Source organism: Varanus komodoensis, unplaced genomic scaffold, assembly GCF_004798865.1.
Source record: "Varanus komodoensis strain SLA01 unplaced genomic scaffold, ASM479886v1 scaffold20_1, whole genome shotgun sequence".
In the NCBI taxonomy this organism is placed as follows: Eukaryota; Metazoa; Chordata; class Lepidosauria; order Squamata; family Varanidae; genus Varanus; species Varanus komodoensis.
Genome location: NW_025335587.1, coordinates 12,475,232 through 12,497,657, shown reverse-complemented (window position 1 = coordinate 12,497,657; position 22,426 = coordinate 12,475,232). Strand labels below are relative to the sequence as shown.

General features: G+C 49.4%; 2 protein-coding genes across 3 annotated transcripts in view; one reads left to right on the top strand and one right to left on the bottom strand.

The window, feature by feature from the left end:
• Positions 1–591: 591 nt before the first annotated feature.
• Positions 592–5,541, top strand: POLR2J (RNA polymerase II subunit J). The gene is made up of 4 exons (XM_044429949.1): positions 592–730; positions 1,788–1,877; positions 4,334–4,508; positions 5,320–5,541. Exons 1-4 carry the CDS (start codon positions 678–680, stop codon positions 5,353–5,355), a joined length of 354 nt encoding a protein of 117 aa, XP_044285884.1. The 5' UTR covers positions 592–677; the 3' UTR covers positions 5,356–5,541.
• A 384-nt stretch (positions 5,542–5,925) lies between these two features.
• The window catches only part of LRWD1 (leucine rich repeats and WD repeat domain containing 1), a 35,783-nt gene continuing 19,282 nt past the window's right edge, over positions 5,926–22,426 (bottom strand). For both annotated transcript variants that reach the window (XM_044429946.1, XM_044429947.1), the window contains exons 7-16: positions 21,563–21,904; positions 19,452–19,578; positions 18,047–18,156; positions 16,022–16,229; positions 14,607–14,679; positions 13,417–13,560; positions 10,094–10,191; positions 8,291–8,449; positions 7,719–7,843; positions 5,926–6,337 (exon numbers count right to left, since the gene is read on the bottom strand). In XM_044429946.1, the coding sequence (XP_044285881.1) occupies positions 6,197–6,337; positions 7,719–7,843; positions 8,291–8,449; positions 10,094–10,191; positions 13,417–13,560; positions 14,607–14,679; positions 16,022–16,229; positions 18,047–18,156; positions 19,452–19,578; positions 21,563–21,904 (1,527 nt within the window). In that variant the 3' untranslated portion in view covers positions 5,926–6,196. The remainder of the gene's footprint in view (positions 6,338–7,718; positions 7,844–8,290; positions 8,450–10,093; positions 10,192–13,416; positions 13,561–14,606; positions 14,680–16,021; positions 16,230–18,046; positions 18,157–19,451; positions 19,579–21,562; positions 21,905–22,426) is intronic.

The window sequence follows — 22,426 nt, the reverse complement described above, 5'->3', positions numbered from 1 at the left end:
ACCTTGGGCTCCTTGCAAGAGTTAGAAAGGCACAGTATAAAGATAAACAGGGAAGTTTCATCCATGGTTCATCTGGTCCATTTGACCCCCGGGCTCCCCCATACACTGCAGGTTCACCATCATGAAGTACCAGGGACAGCTCCCATGGAGCTCAAAATAACAGCTGCAGTGTTTAAGAGGTCCCCCAGATAGAGGCATTGCCCAACCCCCTGGGATAGCAATAAGTCAAATGTTTTTTGAAAATAAATAATCGTGGGGCAACAGCAACTGGTGCGGTGTCGTGCTTAAGAGCACAGGGCTGGGAGTCCCTGCTCAGCCATGGAGCCAGCTGGGCAGCTTCAGGCCAGTCAAAGACACTCAGCCCGGCCTACCTCACAGGGTTGTCGTTGAGGGGTAGGCTGGAGGAGAAAAATGGGTCTGGAAGGCCTGGGGCTTGCGCTACCGCTTCTGTGCTCGAGGGGGAGCCAAAGCGCGGCCTCGGGGAAGGCGAAAGCGCAGCGGGCGCAGTTCCGCCGTTTGGCCGCCAGATGGGGCCGGTCGGAAAGTGAGCGCGCGTCCTCTCGCTTCCTAGAGAGGAAACCCAGCCGCGAGCTGAAGCCGGAAGCAGAGGAGCAGGTGCCGGAAGTGGAAGCGGCTTGTTTTGCTGAACCGGAGCCACAACAAGCGGTCCTGTCGCGATGAACGCGCCGCCGGCCTTCGAGTCCTTCCTGCTTTTCGAGGGGGAGAAGAAGTGAGTGGGGAGGGGGCGCCGCAAGTGTCCCGCTTCCAGCAAGGGGGCGGGCGGGGAGTGGGTCAGGTCGGAGAGGGGAGGCTTCCAGCCAACCTCGACCTGGCCTCTCCGGGACGGGCTGGGAAAGCCCTTGAGTGCTCTCGCCCGCCAGTGCCACGAATAGTGGGCTAGAGAGACCAGCGTAGCTTCCCACGGCTCTATTCAGTCAGACCCTTTCGTTGGGATCATGAGGACTAGGATATTGTTAGGCAGAATATAAAGGAACCTCCAAGCAACCAGTGGATTGCAGCCACGCTTTTGCCTGTCAAGTGGGGTGGGGATGTTAAATTAACTCACCTCTCTCAAAAACTAGAATTAAGCTTGTTTGTTTGCCTTTGTATTTGGAAACTTAATTTTAGAAAGAGGGAGGAGGCTTCTCTGAGTGAGAACCTGAGGAGCCGCTGATGGCCAAAGGTAGGCTAGATTGGCAAACAGTCTGATCTGCTGTAAGGCAGTTTCCTGTGTACCAAGGACTTTAGCTCTGGTGCAGAGAATGCACTTTGCAAGCTGAGGGTCCATGTTTTACCCCTGACTTCCTTGGTTGAAAGGCTTTCAGATAGCAAGATTATGAGACTTGGGAGATTTGGTTCTGGTCAGAAGGAATACTGGGATAAATCTATACATCTTTGTCAGGCAATTGCTGGGAAGAGTCCAGGGAGCTACTGCCAGACAGCATGGGTAATCCTGATCTAGTTGATTTGGTATGAGGCAGATTCAGTGGGAAGCACATGGTTTGCACTTAGAAGGATCTGGGCTCAATCTCCACCAGAAATGAACTAGCAGGGCTGGAAAAGATCTCAAATATGGGTTGAGTTAGGTGAGGGAGGGGTTGAAAGGGAGGAAAGTTAGAGGAGGCCAAGTGAGGATAAGTTGGGTGGGAAGAAAATGGATGCAACTATTTCAGAGTGGGAAAGGTAATCATGCAAAGAAGGAAAGGGGATGGGAAAAGGAGACTGTACTAGCTGTCATTAACATTAATCTGTTTATATAAACTGTTTCTTCTCTGCCTCTTTTCCAGGATTACAATAAATAAGGATACCAAAGTACCAAATGCCTGTCTGTTTACCATCAACAAGGAAGATCACACACTTGGGAATATCATTAAATCGTAAGTAACAACAGCTCTTGTTTTTCATACAGGTGCTTAACAGTAGCAGCCAGGGCAATGGGTGGGCAAGGAACTGAAGGATGGGCCCAAACAGCCAGTGAAACCTTGGTGACTTTTCCCAGCCCATTTGCACTGTTTTATGAGAGTGGTGGAATTGGCTGAAATCTGTCAAATGTTTTTGGTTATACATAGTACACAACCAAGGATGTTATGTTGATGGATTGGTCGTATTTGTATGCCATCCATAATCTGAGGGGTTTCTGGGTAGCTCATTTTAGAAGGAATGTTTCATCTTCAAGCATTTCCTCTTCCAGTTTCATGAAATTCATGAAATAAAAATTCATGTTTATTGGCACTTGCAGCCAGGTTGGATCCATGTACAATACCAGTGTCCAGTCTTCTCTGCATCTGAACACTTGGTATACATCAGGCAGTATGGGGCTCTGCAGATGAGTTGAACTACGGTTCCTATCAGCTCAGAATGTTCGTGCCTCTGGAAGCTGTATTTAAAGCCATCTCCACCTTGAGGAAGGCTGGTATACATCCTTTCCTTAGTGTCTGGTGGTAGTGAGGGGGCTGAATGCAGGCAGAACTGTGCTGCGAAGTAGTTGTGCCCATTGACATGCATCTGGCTCTGTATCTCAAGGCAGACAGTAAACTGTTCCCAGCAGGGTGAAGAATCTGTTAGAGGAAGCCGATAGCGCCTCTGCTGCAAGGTCTTGTTTTACGCAGGAGCTAACTGCATCCATTCTTGAAGTCCACACACAGGCGCAAAACCAATAGCTGATTCCCCCTGCTGTGGCTCCCACCAGGAATGGATATTCAAGGGCAGGTGGGCTCCAGACTTGCTGACTTTGCACAGCCGTTGTGGCCACGGGTGCAGGGCTGTGGTGATGGCCAGAGGACCACAAACTTGGAGGTGCATCCTTTGTAGGTTGGGAGGCAAGGCAAGGGCAGTGCTCTGATTGCAAACCCTGAGGGGTGAATGTGTCTGCCACCCCTCAAACTCTCTCCAGGGGCCATAGGATGCTCCCTGATGCATATTTCATCTTCTGTGACTCTTCTGTTAAGGTCTTGTTAGCATATGTTTGTCCTTTGCAAAATAAAAAACCCATGTTCCTGGACAGCCTATGTTAGCATACTAAATGCTGAGAGGGGCTGGTTTGCAGGGGAAGCCAAAGGAGGGGCTGAGGGGGCTGGGTCTTTTCAGCCTGGAGAGGAGACTCCGAGGGGGCCTGTTAGCGACATGCAGGTACGTGAGGGAGTGCCCCACGCAGAGGTGGGTCAGGACTATTTTCCCCCTGCCATGCTCCAACGGAGCCAAGCTCAAGGAACCCAGGTTCAATTTGGATGCCAGGAAGTCCCTCCCAACAGTTAGGACCCACAGGGCATGGAATGGGCTTCCATGGGAAGGCTTGAAGCCCCTGTGGTGCGGGTGTTTAAGGATAGGCTGGACATGCACATGGTGGGCATGTCATGAGTGGGGCCGGCTGGAGCTGGGGGTCAGACTAGATGGCCCAGGAGGCACTTTCTGACTCACGCTGTTTCTATGTTTCAAACTTAAGAATAGCAGACACTGTCTGTAAAACATCCAGAGTGGAAGGTGACAATGCAGAATGTGTCAAACTGCAACCTCAGCAAGATAGGCAAATAAGACATCTGGTATCCTTAAAAGAGGGACTTTGATCTTCAGGGTGCCACGGAAAAGATTCTTTTCCATCTACTCACCAAGCCTGGGTGGGACATTCTGGGTGGCACGGCATTTAACTTGGCTTTTGAAGATGTTAAATTCCAGGTGGGCTTACATAAGTGACAACCTTTCAGTTCCAAATGGTTCAGAACAACCTTCCCCAAGCTGGAGACTTCCAGCCCTCCTGACTGTGTTGGCTAAGTTTGATAGGAAGACTAAAACCTCTACAGGGCACCAGCCTGGGGGAAACTGTTGAGGCTTTTACAGGTTAGAACCAAGGGATTGAATCGGGCTCAGGAACACTGGCTGTAGAAGACCGGTGTGACCTGGTCTTCAGGTGCACAGCAGGCAGTTACCTGGGCTCTGCAGTTTGTGCTACCTAGTTTCTGAGCAGCCTCACGTGATCAGTAATCACGTCTGATGTCTCTCACCTTGTAGGAGCCTGACTCTGTTCATATTCCAGGATGTCGTAGGCCTTTTTCCTTCCTAATCATGCATAGGACTGTGCCCTGGCCTTTATCTTGTTACAGGGCTTTCACTCGGTTGTTTTAACTGACTCTAATGATCATTGCTTCACTATTAGCTGCCTTAGGGAGGTCAATGATGGGAGTGCAATCCTGCACGCGAATGCACATCTGTTGCCTAAGTTCCCGTTCTTATTTGGGCAGAAGTCCTACAACTCTTGGCACGCTGGCCGTGAGGAACAGGTACGCGTCTCCCTTGCGCGCTAATTGCCTCGTTGCTCTGCTTTCCCTTTGCCTCCCAGGCAGCTGCTGAAAGACCCGCAGGTGCTCTTTGCGGGGTACAAGGTCCCTCATCCCCTCGAGCACAAGATCATCATCCGGGTGCAGACCACGCCCGATTACAGCCCCCAGGAAGCCTTCACCAATGCCATCACGGACCTCATCAGCGAGCTCTCCCTCCTCGAGGAAAGGTTCCGGGTAAGCGGGGCCCTTCCGGCTGAGCTGCATGGTGGCTTTTGTGGAGGCGGTCAGGCTGCGGGGGGGGGGGGGTGCTTTCTTTTCTCCCTGCCTGAAATGTGCTCTCGTGAATAGAAGTGGCTCCTTGATGGATAGGTTTCTGGAGTCATCGGACGCCGCTAGCTGTGCAGCGTAAGGCAGCTGTGAGAACTACTAAACTGAATTAAGATGAGAAGTCGGACGAAGCCTGAATTCAAAGCACTTCCATTTAGAACCAGGGGATGGTCATGCAAGGACTGCATGGAACTCCCAGGGCCAAGACTTCCATAACCTTCTAAGCCCTTTCCCTTGTGCTTCTGAGAGGGTCTTGCAGGGAGGCCCCTCCCACCAACCTCCAGGCAGGCAGGCAGGCAGGCAGGCAGGCTCGTGCGGGGCACCATGTGTTCCCCCCGCCCCCTGCAGCCAGCCAGCCAGCCAGCCAGGCCCAACAGCAGGTACCAGTGGTGTTTTGTCGGCCGTGTCGAGAGTATTTCTGATGGCTCTGATTGCACATCTGCACCACTTGGTCCTCCGTTAATTCTCCTGTGAATTTCTTAGGCTAACGAAGGAAATGGTGGATGCAGCCAAATGAGGTCAGGGCTCAGCTCTCGAGAGGGCCATGTCTCCTGTAACAAGGGAAGGGGCGTAACTGCAGAGGGGTTGGAAGAGAAGCTCTTTTACATTGGTTTAGTGCTTAACTCCACTTTCCTCTATCTGAAATTGTAGGATATTGTTGAGAATATTGTCTAGATTATGAAATCTAACTAGGTCCTTTACTGTTGCTTTCTTGCAGGTTGCCATCAAAGACAAACAGGAAGGAATTGAATAACAACATGGCACTTTAGCCTCTGTGTTTGTAAATTGTATTTTTCATGTTTAGCTTATGGGAAACAGTTTATAATACCTATGCTGCTTGTAGCATCCTGGGAAGTTATGCATCCCAATGTCTGTGTAGAAGTCATTTAAAGGCAGGATCTATTTGTTAGATAATAAATTATAATTTTTACAAAACTAAGTTGCTTTGTTTGAAAGGATTAGTAATTTTAGTAAAGAGTAAGCTGGTGTTTTGATAATTACTTTTGTAGAATAGGTGCCAGTTCTCAGAAAATACCGTTGTTCACTTGTGAGAGAGCCCCTTGCGGTTCTTCTGAGCTTGTGGTTTTTACCACCCTTTTTTAAAGCCCTGTTTTAACACGTTCCTTTTCACTGTTGCCCAGACACGGTCCCTTTTCTCTTGCGCGGACCAAAGACGCATGAATGCATGCATAATGTCCTCTCCCTTAGGCAACTTTTCCCTTGGACAAAATACGTGTGAGGAAAGGAGGTAATGTAACCTCCTCGCTGGGCCTTTTAACAATGTTTGGGAAGCCAATTTTAATCAACAGATGGGCTGCAGTTGTCTCGTATCAAGTTTTATTAAATACTGTCCTCCTATAAAACAAATACACTTAGTACAACAATAAAGCAAAGTCACAGTTAAGAGACGTGGGTATTGACAATAACACCACAACGTTCTAGCCAACCCCTTTGGTGGATTTTAATTGCATTGAGCATGAGCCTAAAATCCCCGCACCCCAATCTGATGATCCTCAGACCTGTCACAAATACTGCACTACTGAAATGAGGATGAAAAAAAGATGTGGCTCCAGTCTGAGGCCAGAGCAGCATGCCTAAGCCTTCTTCCATATTGCGGCAATGTTTATGTCAGTCAGCGCAACCAGGTATGTGAAGGTGGGATCAGTGACCACATTATTTACCAAAACATCAGTCAGCAGTTCACCATTTGCCTTCAGTTCTGGCCACTTCAGAACCTAAGCAGAAAAGAGCAGTAAAGGAGAAATTTACTGAAAAATTCACTGGAGTCACTCTAGTTAGTATCCCTGATACAGTTCGGAGGGTTTCTGTTCCAGGTACCAGCCGTGCTCTCGTCTGGAGCACTCTGTAGCTGCCTAAGTCAAGAGTACCCTCTAAAGCAACCTGCACGTTCTTGAAATTAGAAATTCCATCCCCACCCCTAGTTTTTCTGTGTGTTTCCCACTGCTGATTTGTGAAAAGGGCAGGAAACCCGTCTTGGAGAGGATGCTTGGAAGCACAGAAATGCATCAGCCCTTCACCCAGCTAAGTTCGCGTTCCTGATCTTTCAGTGGTTCTCCAGTACCGAGCAGCAAGTCATCATAAGCATGACAACGCTTGTGTTATGCCTGGCACTGCTCCCGCTCTGCAGGCAGAGCTCCATACTTTCCAGGCTCTGGTCCAACAGCATTTTCCTGGAAAATATTCCAGACCACATCCAGAATAGCCAGACCCAAGTCCTTCCTTCCTGCAGTGCACCTCAAGGTTCATTCAGGTCAGGTGCTGGGGTGGTTTCTTGCAGCGGAAGGATATGCGGGACTACTTATAGTGCAGGACTGGAGAATTTGTGTCTGAAGGAGGCTGGTTGCTAGAGAAGTACTATCTGGACATACTGGCTCAAACTGAAATAATTTTAGGGGGCTGCCCAGGATCTGGGCACTCTTGAATTACTTGCAACCTTTTATACTTCAAAACTCTTGGTTCATCTGGCCAATCTGCCAGACGGAGGGGTTACTCTCCCTCAGTTTTCAAAGTAGTGTAATAGGGTTTGTCTCCACTGAACATAGTCTGCTCATCATAAGCTTGATAAAGAATTGTTACAGCTTTGCTATGTTAATTTACACTTTTAGTGGTACAGAAAGCCAGTTTCATTCAAGGCTAAATGAATATCTAGCAAAGCTCTTGCTTAGTTCCCGTTCAAAATCTCTCTGCTGGAGGAAGACAATTTTCAGTTCAGAAGAGTCCAGGAAGCATGATTTGTATTCCCTCGTTTCTGAATGTTGCCATTGCGGATGTCAGATTGGTGTGTGTTCTATTTGTTGAATAGAATCAACAGTTTCCTGAGGTGATAATTAACACGGCCAAGCCCAGGATGATTTTTTGCATCTGACAAAGTGGGCTCTATTCCAAGAAAGCATTGGGTACAATCAAACTCTTAATCTTTAAGAAAAATCTTCAATAAACTTGTTCCAGTTTGCTCTGGGATTAAACCCTTTTAAATAGCAAACCTGATTTCTAACAGAGATTTGCAGTTTTTGGCTTACGCAAGCCAATCTTCCAGCCTCAAGACAACTGTGAACAGGGACAAGCCAAACACCCCAGAATGACTTGCTTCCTTACCTGAGAAGGGCCGATTCTCTTGGTCGGACTGTCTTCCTTGGTGGCACTCAGCGCAGACAAGTGGTTGCTGAGATCATACATCCAGACACTTCCCTTTTCATCCCCACAGAACACATATTCTTCTGCTGCAGGAACGAAACAAATCAGATTTGTGATTCTAGCCAATGAACTCTGGGAAGTGTTTCAGAAGATGTCGGATGGCCTCTGCAGGGACACCAGGCCTTCGACTCCAAGACACTCAGCCCTGCCTCAGTGTCCACCCCCCCCCCCCCCCCCCCCACGGCATTTGCCGTCTCTGCTGCTTCTCCAGCTGCAGAGTGCCCCTGTTCCTGGACACCCTGGTCTGTGACCCAGGATGCCATGCTTGCTGTTGCTCTGCAGCACGTTTTGAAAAAAGCCACGGTGGGGCACAGCTCAGCCCCTCCCAGAAGCTCAAGCATCACTGGATGAGCCTGTCTGGGGACAGCCTGAATGACCGGCGGCGGCAGCACTGCTGGGGACTCGAGTGGTGCCCGGAGCCCAAGACTGCGTGGGAAAGGGCCGCGCCATGCCCAGTGCTGGCTGGCACTTACTTGGACATGTGCTAAGGGTGAGGTAAGGCAAATCTGTTGAGGACCACTCCAGTTCAGCCAGAATGATGGCCTGCACTGTCCGTCTCCCGGCTTTCCCTTGCTTGAAAGAACGACTCCAGCTCCAGAGGTTTATGGATCCCATCTTGGAGCTCTTCGTGACTGCAGAGGAGAGAAAGGCAGCAGGTCTTGCTCAGTCCCGAGTTTGCTGTCACAACTATTCCTCTTCCTGCCCAATCAACTGTTCCTCAATTATCACCCGCACTCCTTTTCAGCCCCAGTATTCTTCCCGACAGCACGACCACAACGAGTAGGACACCCACTCCTATAAGTGACGGTCAAGTAGCTAATGCTGTTATCTCACTCACTGCAGCACAATCCTACACGGCTCTACTCGAAAGTAAACTGCAGACGAGCTCAGTGGGATGAAAGTTAGCACAGCAGCAGAGTGGAAGGGGCCCATAAGGCCCTCAAGCCCCATCTCCAGCACTGCTTCCACATGTGGTCACCCATCCAGCAACAAGCCCATGCCGTTCCAGCTTAGCAAAGGTGTCTTGACATGCTAGCTCAATGGAGAGCTATGCAGAGAGGTACTGTCTGGATTCTTTCCCAAGTGTGAAGGGTTTTTTTTTTTTTAACTTGTTGGACATTGTTGTTTTCTATTTGCTTTTACATGGGGAAACACTCAAAAACAGCATAATCCACGGGCAACCTGATGTATATAGCGCATTTTATCATGGAGGCAGATGAAGAAGAGGCCTCATAAGGCCTAGTTTCAAATGGCCCACAAATTCAGAAATCCTCCAGGCATTGTCAAAGATGAGGTGGATGAAAACTGTGGAAAGAACCTTTTAAAGTCAGGATATCCCCTGCTATTGCAGCTTTGGCAAATACCAGTTCTTTTATTATCAAAGACTTTTAATGGGCAGTTAATGGCAATCATATATTTAAAAATGCAGCCAAGTGTATCCATTGATTCCACACAAGGGCATAATTTACCATTATTTTATTTTACCAATACCAGCAAGTTTTTGTTTAAGTTTCCAGGCCTATATGGTTGCAAAAGTAAGACTGATTTTTATTATTTATTAATTCATTTATTTAAAGTTTTTGTATGCCGTCCCCTTGCTATATAGCCTCGGGACGGCTCACACAAATAAATAAAAATAGTACAAATACAGTTAAAATCTGGAAACAGCCTGGATGCACAATTAAAACCTATAAATTTTAAACATTATTAAAATATTGTTTGACTAAAAAGGTCTTAAGCCTGGCGCCAAAAAACAAACGACGATGGTGCCAGGCAGACCTCTCTGGGGAGCGCATTCCACAGATGGGGCGCCACTGCAGAGAAAGCCCTCCTCTGGGTACTTTGCTTCCTGGTGTCTCTCACAGAGGGCTCCTGAAGGCGGGCCTCTGCTGCCGATCTCAAGGGGTGGGAGGGCAAATATGGATATCAGCTCAAAAGTTCGAATAATATTTCTGGTGACAACTGGAAAGGGTTTCACCACCCTGTCTCAATTTGAATAATTGACAAGATTGTGGAATCTAGTTTTTCTTGGGGTAGAATTTCCTTTTTAAGCACTGTGTCTTTATAGTGCAGAGTGCTTTACCATTTTAGAAATCTTCATACAATGCATGTGTAAAATGAACAATTATACTACAAAACAGATGACTCTCTTAAGTCACAAGGCAGCTTTTACAGGAAGTCCTGGCAGGCTTGCTGCAGGAAACTATCAGTGTTTCTTTTATGGGTCAGTTTGTTCTCAAGATTCAAAGGAAGCCCCATGAATGCAGACTTCTTACCCACAATATCTTCATTCAAAAAGGCCAGTCCATCCACCTGATGGGAAGAGGTCTCATTACCCTGGTCATCTGGGAACTGAAACTCCACTTCAAAGGGTCTGAAACATGGAAAATGCAGGAGAGTTATATATGGGAAAAACTAAACAAATGACCAACGAACCAATCGTGTTGTACAATTACTAGGACAAGCTACACGAAATGCCTCCTCTTTGCCAGTCTCACTTTGCAGCTGTTCAAAGAATGTAAAACCATTTTTAAAAGCAAGTTGGAAACAGGACTGCAGCAATCACCTAGTTCCATGATGGAGCACCTGCGTTACACTTAAGAGGCCGTCATGATCAGTCCCTGGTATTTCCAGCAAAAAGGATTAGGTAGGTGGCAGGAAACCCCTTTCCTCAACATCATGAACCCGGGCTCAGCCTATTCACAGGTCAAACAAAAATTCTCAAGTATCTTGTACTTGCAGAAGTGCAACCAATATCCCATCTGTCATAGCCAAGTGATAATACTCCTCCTGCACCACCAGTAGTGGCATGAAAGCATTAATTCCCATCAAGGTCTCCAAGACGAGGCGGCAATGTTTAATGAGCCTGCTTGAATGGTCTCTGTGTTTCTGGCACTACAGACTAAAGCACCTGATCTGCTGGGTTATAGAACAATTTTGTGGGTTCTTGGGGCAGTGTAATCTCAGCACCCTTTGAGGATCACAGCAGTGTTGCTAATCACAGCACCCCGCCACACCCAAATACAGCTGGCCAGAGGAGGCCCCACAGGAAAACACCACAGCCACACTGAATTTCCTGTCTCAGAAGGGAAGGGGGATAAGAACAAAATGAGCTTTGTGTAACCCATGCTAACATGCCAGCCTGACCTCGAATATAGTAATCAAAGGGACAGTGGAAACTGGTTGCAGCCGCCATGAAAGTTGCAAACATGCAGGGAGTAAGAACAAGGCAAGCCCGTGTGAATCTTGAGCAGATAAGAAACAGGCATGGGAAATGTCCAGTCTTTGACAGAAGAAAGAACTCTTTGAAGCCAGCAGCACTGCGGGTGGGGCTACACTGATGGACTGAGGCATTAGAGGTGCATTAGGTGACCTAATCGCTTACGCAGGGTATAAAATGCATGTACCAGGGTGTAACTTTCGAGACACTGGTTTCGGCTGTGTATTTATTTATTTATTTGGAACACTTATATGCCGCCCCATTCGCAAAAGCCTCAGGGCGGCTTCCAATACAAATAAATAGCTATACAAATACATAAAAATCTGGAGACATCCCGGCATATATATAAAATCAATAAATACAATCAACAATTAAAATAACGTTTAAATAAAAAGGTCTTGGCCTGGCGCCGAAAAACAAATAACGATGGCGCCAGGCGGACCTCTCTGGGGAGCGCATTCCATAGGAGGGGTGCCACCGCAGAGAAAGCCCTCCTCCGGGTACTCACCCTCCTAATAGGCTTCACGGAGGGTTCCCGGAGAAGGGCATCGGCTGCTGATCTCAAGGGGTGGGAGGGCATATTTGGATGCAAGCGTTCCTTTAGATAACCAGGACCCAAGCCGTTAAGGGCAGCTCTATTTTGAACCAACTGAAGTATCCGGACCGGCTTCAAGGGCAGCCCCACGTAGACTGCGTTACAGAAGTCTAACTGGGAAGTTACCAGTGCATGTGTCACTGTCGTTCTCCAGGTAGGGACGCAGCTGATGGATCAGCCGAAGCTGATGGAAAGCGCTCCTCGCCAATGCTGCCACCTGAGCTTCTAGCGACAGCTCTGGGTCGAGGAGCACTCCCAAGCTCCGGACCCTGTCCCTCAGAGGGAGTGCAACCCCATTCAGGACAAGGTCAAGGTCCCCTACCCTGAACTGCCTACCAACAGGACCTCCATCTTGTCTGGATTGAGCTTCAGTTTATTGGCCCTCATCCAGCCCATTACCTCGGCCAGGCACCGGTTCAGCACAGCCACTGCCTCACCTGGATTAGTTGAAAATAAGAGGTAGAGCCGGGTATCATCAGCGTACTGATGGTTCTGCAGCCCACACCTCCGGATGACCTCTCCCAGCGGTTTCATGTAGATGTTGAATAGCAAGGGGGACAAGATGGACCCCTGAGGAACTCCATGGCATAACTGCCATGGTGCAGAGCCATAGTCCTCCAGCACCACCTTCTGAAATTGGCCATTGAGATAGGAGCAGAACCAGTGCAAGGCAGTGCCTCCAACCCCCAATCCTGCCAGCCTATCCAGAAGGATACCATGGTCGATGGTATCGAAAGCCGCTGAAAGGTCCAGGAGGACCAACAGGGACGCACTCCCTCCATCTCTCTGCACAGGTCATCGTACAGGGCGACCAAGGCAGATTCAGACCATGGATGAGTGATGATTTATTATGGACCGACCTGGCATTTAGCAACAACACCGACAGGCCCAGGGGGCAGTTGATAAGCCTAACTGGAACCCTCCGGCTGGGGGAATAACCAGAAGGGGGAACAGGTGTCAACCATCTGTCCCTCCTTCTTCTATGCAAACTCGTTAGACCTCCAAGGCCATAACGTCCATTGCCCATGACCACCCCAATGGCGGCGCCCATGCGCTCCCCAGGCAGCCCCATCACTGTAGCCAGAGATGAATCTATTAAAAAATTAGACTAAAAACACGTCAAAAACCCTTAAAAACACCCCCTCAACCACCCAGTACAAATTACAATTCCCACCAGCCAGCCAACCAACAAAGTCCCTGGCCAGGCCAGCCCCCACACGGTCCTGAATGGTCCCAAATGGCAACAAGGCCCTCTGGCCATCGCCCTTTGGCTGCCGGCCCGGTCGCGTCCGGCGAGTTATGCCGGTGGCTCGTCCCCCGCCCCGCCCCCAATCCGGCGTAGCTCTCACCCATGCCGGCGGGGGAAGGGGCACGGGCGGCCAGGCAGCACTCGCCGGCAAGATGGCTACTCGGCCTCCCTGGCGTCGGTGTCGTCCATCCGCGGGCGATGTCCGGCCCCGTCGTCCTCCGGCCCCCGGGCCCAGCGATGGCCGCCATTGGCTGCCCCCAGGACCGGCAGGTGCGCCTCGCAGAGTCCTCGGTGGTGGTGGCCGGTGGTGATGGGGGGAGCCCAGTACCCCCTTTCATCTCCCTTTATTCTACAGAGCACTAGAATAAAGCTGGTTTGGCGCTAAGTCTCGTCCCAGGCTCCTTTTGACTCGGGGTCTGGGGCCCACCTGGGCTCGCCCGAGGCTGCTGACCGGCTGAGTGTGGTAGCAGCGGTACAAACTGCGCCTGTGTGGATTCCTGACCGCCTCTACATGGACAAGACAAGAGCAGCTCACCTGTTCTTCTGTTGCCTGTCATCCAGTCGAATGTCCCAGGCGAAGCAGCCTTGCTCACAGCCGGCCACCAGGTATCGGTCTGGGCAGGAGGGCACGAGGGCGATCCGCAAGGGCGTGGTGACCGTCTCCAGCACAAGCAGCTGCCTGGCAAGTGAAGCAGGTTTCAGTTCCTGCTGTCCCTGAACCGTTCAGCCTTTTGCAAGCATTTTTAATGTTTATTTTCAATGTGCAATCCCCAAACAACCCAACTCCACTAAGCCGACCCAACCCACCTAAGAAAAGCAACAAACAGCAAATAAATAAATGAAACAAAACCATAGCACTATCTAGGCCTAATCTACACATGGATCAATCTGTGGCTATTCAAGGTCCCTTTGTTGATGTATGCATGCAATTATTCTAAATAACAGAGAGCCAGTGTGGTGCAGTGGTTAAGAGCGTGGGACTGGGACTCAGACGATCTGGGTTCGAGTCCCCGCTCGGCCATGGAGCCCACTGGGTGACTTTGGGCCAGTCACAGACTCTCAGCCCAACCTACCTCACAGGGTTGTTGTGGGGATAAGATGGAGAAGGAGAATGATGTAAGCTGCCTTGAGCCCTTTGTAGGAAAAAGGCAGGATATAAATCCAAAAATAAAATAAAAAATAAAATATTCCTTTGTAAACATGAAATATGGGGTGAAAAGCTGTCCATGGGTGGACACCTTCTGAGGTTAGGTATGTCATCTGAAAACCATTGTGATGGTCCAGAAGGAGCTGGCTGGAGCTTCCCATCTGTGGGCCCAGGTCATGGCTGAGCAAAGGGATAAACACCAAAAGAGGGAATGGAGGAAGCAGAACAGATGAGTGGCAACCACTGATTCTGAACAAGTACAACAGCGGACTGACTGAGCTGCAGAGTCCTAAACCACACAATGGGAGGGAGCCTAGCAGGCCTCTCGGTTGAGCCCCCACGCAATGCAGGACACAAGTCACCCACCCAGAATTCAACCCAGCCGGACCTTGGTCAGCTTCCAAGGTTTGGCAGAATGAGGCACTTCAGGCTACTGACTGAGCAGGCAGCCTCTGTGATGGGCTCGCAGTCCTTGTCTGAGGTCTGGCTTGCAGGTACCTGGCTCTCCCAAAGACTGCACATGGGCCCTGAGCTGTATCATCGCTGCTAGTTTATTGCAAAAGATGTCTTATCATTACCTTTCTTTGAAATTGTAGTCACAGTCTGGAACCCCAATGTCCCACACACATATTTTCTTGTCATAGGATGCAGCTGTTGGTGAAGAAAAAGATGCAGTATAACCTCCACACAGAAAGACCACCTTCCGAAAACTAAATGACCAGCAGGCGCCAGAGAATCCTCCCACCTCCTCTTCTCTGCTCCCAGCTCCCTCCTCCTCCATCCCTCTGAAAAGAGTACCGGGGCATGAAAGCTGGCTTCTAAGTATACCTCAGATGACAGAGAGCATTTAAAAAATTACGTGGCTTTTTACAAGGATGTGCTCTGTAATAGGCATGACGATATTTAAACCTGGGAAGGGGCAAGGATGTATGAGGTGGCTCTAGGCAACGCTAGAGAGGGAAAGGGCGCTCAGTCTCTCTGTATGAAACAGGCCGAACACGGGTGGCCTCCACACTCCAGGCAGAGGAATCAACGAGGCCGTGTGCGGCCTTCCGCCCCAGGGACAGGGCCTGGTGCACCATCTCTAGCAAAACTAGCCAACTCCTGTAATCAGCGGCATTTTACTGAGCCTCTTCTGCAGACCCCACACCTTCTTTTGACTGTGTTCACCTTATTTTGTTATCACCTGCCCAGCTGCTGGGCCCATGGCTCAGCATCTACAAAACACTCTGTATATGTTCTAAAAACTTGTAGTTGGTGGTGAGAGCCACTCCCCGGGAGCGTGCTGTCGCAAGTCACTGCAGGGGTCCTGGGTGACAGTTCAATAAAACTGCTGAGGTTCAAGGCAAAACAGGTCTTTCTTGACTGAACCCAGGTACCCTGCCTTGTGGCTGCTATCAAGGCGGCCCGACAGGGTCCAGCAACCTCACCCTACAAGCGTATCTGTCCCAATGGACCAGAATCCCTATTGTCCCCACAATGCCCCCATCAGCATTCATCTAGCATCCAAATGTCATGCGGTGCTGCAGGTAGGGCGGAAGATGGTTTGTGTCCTTCAGTCCATGACTGCCTGACAGACATGGAAGGTACAGAGATAAGCAATTACCATTTAAGTTCAGCATCTGGTAACTGCACATCTAATTGAATTCAAATTCATTACCTCAAGCAAACATCTACATAAATTCAATCATTTGAGTAATTTAATCAGCCTGACGTGATTTGAGTCATTTAATCAGCTTGCAAGTTTTGTCTCGCTGTTGCAAAATTCTGGCTTTAGATTTAGAATACAGAAACACAAAAACAGCAGGTCAGAAGGGGTCTCCTGGGCCATCTAGTCTGACCCACAGCTCCGCTCATGACATGCCTACACTGTGCAAATGACCAAACCAAACCTCCCCTTGTAATAAACAAAGCTAGTCTGATTGCACATTCCCTCAGGAAAGGCAAGCCTTCAGACAAGAGCTCCCTGAACAAGCCAGGTAGTGGGACTTACTGAAAAGATGCGTCTCACTGGTAGGACTGAAACAGGCAGTGGCGATAGCCTTCTTGTGGGCCTTGATTTCCCCGTAGCAGTAATCAGCAGTCACGTGAATTAGCTTGACGATTCCTCGCCTCCCAGCTGCAGCCAGCACATTGTGCCTTTTCTTTCTCCCATCACTGGTCACCATGGTCAGGGTTGTCCATGCAACAGTGTAAAACTCCTAGATTAGAAACGTGTGTCAGGAAACCAAAGCCCCCGATAGAAATGCCAGGGGAAAAGCAGTGAGAGGTCCGTGTAAACACCTGTCTTATAGGTAAACCCTCCTACGGATCTGTTCAAAACTGGGCTGTGCCATGTAGGTGTGTTCCATGGGCCCGCACACACACACACACACACATTCCATACAGCCCAGATGGCAATGCCAAACCAAGCATGGTTAGTGGTCCTCACTGTCAAATCCCAGAGAGTAATTGGGCTAGTGCTCACGCAAAAGCTTTTACCCAAACTGGTCTCCTGCTTAGAAAAAGGCTGCTCAGTTTTTTCAAGCGGCTCCTTTCAGTAAGAAAGAATGCAGAAAGATGTCTTGTGCTGAATGAGGCTTCTCCTCCATCCAGCTCATTAGCAGACAATTTCAGGCCAGGGCTCTTCCCACCCTACCGAGATGTCAAAGAGCGGCCTGGGAGCTTGTAAGCGCAGCTCTGAGGCTCGGTACATCTTTCCTTTTTGGCCTTGTTTTTTACATGTAGGGACTGAGCAGGTACGTGAAATTTTATTGTATATTTTGATTCACTTACTTCTTCTGCTCCAAGTGTTGTTCACCATCAAATGACTTACATCAAGTTCATTTTTAATACTTTTATTTGTCTTTGTGCAGTTTTGCACCTAAATTAGGATAAAAGGCACCATGACCTCAAGTCTTAGTTAGGTGCAGCAGCCGAATTTGAGAACTGTAAATTCACATTTGTGAACCATAAATTTGTCAACGGACCAACTACTTTTTCAAACATGGTTTGAAGTGGGTTTGGTGTTAACTATGGTTTGGCCCTATGTCTGAGTTAACAAGCCACGATTACATTTGCGGGTCTGCCTTCAGAGCCCCATCTGCAGCACAGAAAAAAAAGCACTGGGTGGACAGAAGAATGGGCTACACAAGCAGCCCTAAGCTATGGTTTGCTTACGCATCTGGAGCCCTAGGCAAGTTTATTCTTCCCTCTAGCAAAATAAAGGCAAGAAGGCAAACTGACAAATGTAATCAAAGGCATGAGTGATCTTTGTGAAAAGAAGAAGGTGGTCCATGTGCCAGTTTTTTTTTTTTAAGGATACTCCTTATGTCTTAAGAGCATCCTGTTTTGTACTTCTTGAGATTCTACCACCCAAGACAAAGTGTGAGCTGCCCCATTCGCTGAAGTAGTTACTTTTGACAGCTGTCAAAGGCAAAGCACCATTTCCAGTGAGATTTAGAAAGGGTTGAACAATTTTCAGTGGGGCAGGAAAGGAACCAGGCATAGGGTGTCTGTCGTCTAACCTTTCTAAATCTCTCTTGAAAAATGCAGGTATTCTTTTGACAGAGGCTGCCCATTCTGCCTCTCCAAAGGCCCCCGTTTTTGCACCTGCTCAGCGGGGAACATTTGCAGGTTCATTAAAAAAACACAAATACTTGCAAAGATTTTCATGGGGGATGTCAAAAAACACCTTGGGAACCATGCTCTGCCCCTTGAAGCAGCTGCTGGGGTCTTCTGGAGAGATTTTGCTGCTTTAAGATTTATATGTTCGAATTCTGAAGAGGAACATTTCGGCCAAGAGTGAAAGCAGGAACCTGCCCTTCCCCTTTTCTCTCCCGGGTGAATGTTGTACATTTCATTCCAGAAGCACACTTTCTGGCTACAGGATTCAGAAGGGGCGCTTGGTTTCGACTCACTGATGCCTGTGAGGACATATCCTTATGTGAATGAAGTCCGCGGCCAGTGCTTCACCGGCCAGCAAGTCAGCTGCGATTGCCCTCTAGCCCACCTGAGCACAGCACTCCTGCTTCCTCACCTCCCCAGCCACCTTGTACTTTTTCAAGACGATGCCCGTCTCACAGTCAACCAAACACACAGAGTCCCCTCCACAGGTTGCTGCTGTCCTGGATGAGCTCACCACTGGGTCTGGAAGAGTGAAAAGCACACTGTCAGCAATGCCGGTCGGTACAGCTCTCTCATGTTCGTTTAACCAGACTTTCAGTCTCTGGAAATGTTGAGGCAGGTGACCGAAGTATTTCTGGCATGTGTGCGCGCCCCAGGAATTCTACATTGTTCTACATTATTCGGGGCAATAGTGAAATTCAGCAGAGGCCGATAGCGACCATTGATCTAGACAACCACACAGTCCGTCCTCATTTGCCAACTGTGAAAATCTCTCGGCTTATCCAAAAGGGATGTACAGCGCCCTTTAATCAAAGACTACAAGCCAAAGAGTCAAAGAACATTGGTTTGTACTCTGATATGAAACTCCATCTAAAATATACAGCAAGACTTCAGTAATTTTCACACCATGTTCTCTTGATCCCTTAGCAACTGATTATTTTTTCTTACCTTGTGTACAGAACCCCTACCCTGAACATATTTCTGGTGCCAACTTTCTCCACACTGCCCTTAATCCTCATTCTGAACTGCCACAAGACTGACACTTAATTTTCTCCCCAACCTTCTCCCTCGTTTCATGTGTTTCGCAGAACGTATGAGTGTCATGTGTTCTGGGGAAGAATTTTCTCATCTCTAAAGCAAGGCCTGCTGCTATTCACTCTGACAGGTACAAAACAGATCCATCATCATCATCATCGGCATCGCACTGCATTCATTTCCTCTTTTTTCCTCTTGCAAGGAACCTTTGGTAGCTTACATAGTTCTCTGCTCCATTTTTATACTCTCAACAACAACCCTGTGAGGTAGGTGAGGCCGAGTGTTCCTGACTGAGCTCCCTGGCTGAGTGGGGACTAAAACCTGGATTTCCCAGTCTAACAGTCACGATCATACTATACTGGATCTCAGATGTAAGCTGTCCTGAAAACTTGATGCTACAACACTAAATAAAAGACCCTTGGTATCTCAAGATGCCTTCAAGCAGCATATTCACAGTGTGAAACTGATGGGGAAACTTCACCACATTGCAAAGCACTTGATGAACTGGGCCATCAAGAGCTACTACCCTAAATCCAACCGCTAAGGGAGGTCTCCAGTGCCTCCCTCCTGCCCTCCCTCTGGCTCACAGGCCCACTGGGCACAGCAGCCCCTGTGTAAGTGAAACAGCCCTAAGGCCCGAGGACAGGAATAGGCCGCCGTCTGCAGAAAGTGAGCAGAGAGTTCATGCGGCACAGATGCTTCAGGGGAGCCTGCTGCCTGTGCATCCGCCCAGCCTGCAGCGTCCTCCTTCTGGTCTGCCTGCGTTGCCCGGCTCCACTCACCTTTCCTTGTCCCGCAGTCCAGTGGCGGCTCAAAGACGCAGGCCCACAACTGGGTCTTGAAGTCATCTCTGTTGTTGCCTTTGCTGTGACACTGCAGGAAATGGACCGGCTCCAAACGGATGGTCTCCTAAAAGAAAGCCAGTCGTTTTAACCACCGGAGGGGCAGCCTCTCTTACACAAAGGAGCAAACATACGTTTGCAGGCAGAAGTGGGGGGCTACGCTTGGGAGCACGAAGTCCCATGCTCAGTGTTACGCTGTGGTCAAGCTTTTTGGGAAAAACTGGTGGACATGCCTCTGCCTCTCACATGGCCTAAGCTGCGCACAGTTTGCGTCTGCTGCCAGCACCCTCCTCTGCAGGGACCAAGCAAGGGAGGAAAAGGCTGGGCTCCCTTCCCGAGCCAGATCCGCCACATCCCTCCCCTCAGTGCCCTGAGAAACAACCTGGAGAGAGAGACAGCAGTGTGTGTGTGTGGGAGGGGGGCGGGGGCGGGAGGGAGAATAAGAGAGGTGACAGGCAAGAGCAAGAAGGGAGAAGAAAGCGCATGGACGAGAGGAGGCGACAGGCAGGGTAAAAGTAAGGACACATGGCCACCCCTAGACAAAGATCATATATATGTTTTGAGAGGCTTCTCGCTGACAGCATGAAATGAAAGGCTCTTGGGACAAATAAATCAATTAGTGAAAGAGGTACACAGTCGCTTGCTCGAAGGTCCTCCGCTAGGAAAGAGATCTACATAATGAACTGGCCGAAGGCTAGGATGGTAGTACGTTTAAGCCAGACTTCCATTCCTAATCTTTCTGCCTGCCACTGCTTCTACAGGATGCCATGCTCTCATTTATCACTTATTATGTGTTCATTATTAATATTTTCCTTCCAAGGAGCTCAAGGTGGCTCACATCATTTGCCTCCTTGCAACCTTACCCTCACAACAACAACCCTGTGAGGTAGGATGGGCTAAGAGCCTGTGACTGGTCCAAAGTCACCCAGTGGGCTAGAACCCAGATCTCCCGAGTCCCTGCCCCATGCTCTTAAGCACTATACCCCACTGGCTCTCTTGGAAGTTCTCCTCCCTGTGGAAATTGCCATGAACTCTCTCTCCCTGTCGCATCAATAAGCTCCTGAGGGATGGGGGAATTGGATTTTGTCCCCCTGGTCCCTTCAAACGACGACTGGCAATCTCAGTACTGGTTACTCCCACTGGTGTTTGAGCACGCGTGGGAGCACAGCCGTCCCAGAGGAATGCTGCAGACCAATGAAGGCAGACAACTGCGGCAGGGAGTGGCAACCTTCCCCAGCCAGGTGTCTTGCACTGGACAGCAGTTTCTCCAACTGCCAACAAAAATGTCCAAAGGCTGGCAGGGAATGGTTGATGCTGCAGGCCAACACACCTGCAGGGTGCCAAGGTGGGGAAGACTGCGGAGCAGGATCTTCACTGTATTATATTTATGGGAAGGACACTAATTTCCATGGGGAACTGCATGTGTTGAAAGTCTGGCTCCTACAGACGCTCCCAGGGTAGGTTACTTCAAGCTGAAGATGCTCCCAAATTGTTGGGTAGTGTGAAATGCAATGTGGGGGTGTGGGTTCTAGAAATGAAAGAGGTCCTTAACCCAGAGAGAATAGGTATATCAGGACGAAGATCTGACTAGAACCCCTCTCCTAATATCTGGTTCACTGTGTGAAGAGCTTTTTGTTTGTTTTTTTGCATGCCATTGTGTGAACTCCCACCTTCAACCTGAGATGGTACAGCCTTGTGCAATGAGAACAAATCACAAACATTTGGGGGAAACTCAGTATGAATAATCTGAAACTATTTTTTACATGGGTCATCTATAGATGGACCCAATGTTCTATGTTAGGTTTCCTTTCACGATTTCAGAACTGTACTTGTTTTAACAACAGGGAAAGCATCATTTACCCCATGTAAGTGTATCTGCATCACTCAAAACGCACACCACAGTATCTCTACGCGTTTTGCTGAGATGGCCTTTCTTGTTTTTGGGCGCTCATTGCTTTTTCCAAGCACATGGGCTCCTTATCAGCAACTGAACTGCTAGAATGTTACTTTCCTGCTCTAGCAAGCCCACCAGTGGAAATCTGTCGGGGTACCTCGCCTTCCAAGTCCTTGACAGGCGTGTCGCAAGCATCTCTCACATCCTCCTCTTCCTCCTTGTGCTCCAGTTTCTGTTGGCTGGACCTTTTGTGGCTTTGTGCTTTGGGGAGTCGGCCCCCATTCCGATGGGCCCCTTCCAGATCCAGAGCCGCCGGGGACTCCTTGGTCAGCGGGCGAGAAGTTTGTGCCCCCTCTGGACTGCGCTCATCCTGCAAGCGGCTAGACTTCTTGGGGCTGGGAGACGCTTCCTCTTTCGAGCTGCTCCGGGAATGGGACCGCTTGCTCGCAACCGATTCTTTGGAGCGAGCCCCTTTCCTCTTGCCGGGGGTTACTGCGCCCTGTTAAAAGAGAACATTGGCAATTTCCAGCCATTCATTCTCCCAGCAAAACAGCCAAGAAAATAGACGTTGCAGCGCTGCCCACGTTCGTGAGCCAACCCTACCCTCCTTGCCCCGGCTCCCAAACACCAGACGGTCCTTGACTTTATTGCCACTCCACAGCTAACAAGGCGATGCAGCTCTAAGAGCCCTCCTGCAAGTTGCAGGATAGCCTCTGCTCATGTGAAGAGAGAGCATTTAACCCAAACTGGACACTTTTTTCCAACCGTTCCCTTTCATTCATGCTGCAGACCCCCCACTCAGGGTGGCTCCCGCTGCAGAGACCCCTGCAAGCCCCTACTTGGGCGGCTCGTCTCTCCCTACGCCTCACCACGGGGTCAGGGACCAGGCAAGGGCTCTCGCTCCTCTCCTGCGTCCCTGCCATCTCCCCTCGAACAGGCCTGCTCTCATGGTCAGCCTGGAAAACTGCAGGCAGAGACCTTGATGGGGCTTCAAATGGTTCTGCCCCCCAGATCCTCCTGC

Coding starts and splice junctions, on each gene's coding strand:
- POLR2J (XM_044429949.1), top strand. CDS start 678: ATGAACGCGCCGCCGGCCTTCGAGTCCTTCCTGCTTTTCGAGGGGGAG. Junction 731..1,787: donor CTTTTCGAGGGGGAGAAGAA/GTGAGTGGGGAG, acceptor CCTCTTTTCCAG/GATTACAATAAATAAGGATA. Junction 4,509..5,319: donor TCCTCGAGGAAAGGTTCCGG/GTAAGCGGGGCC, acceptor GCTTTCTTGCAG/GTTGCCATCAAAGACAAACA.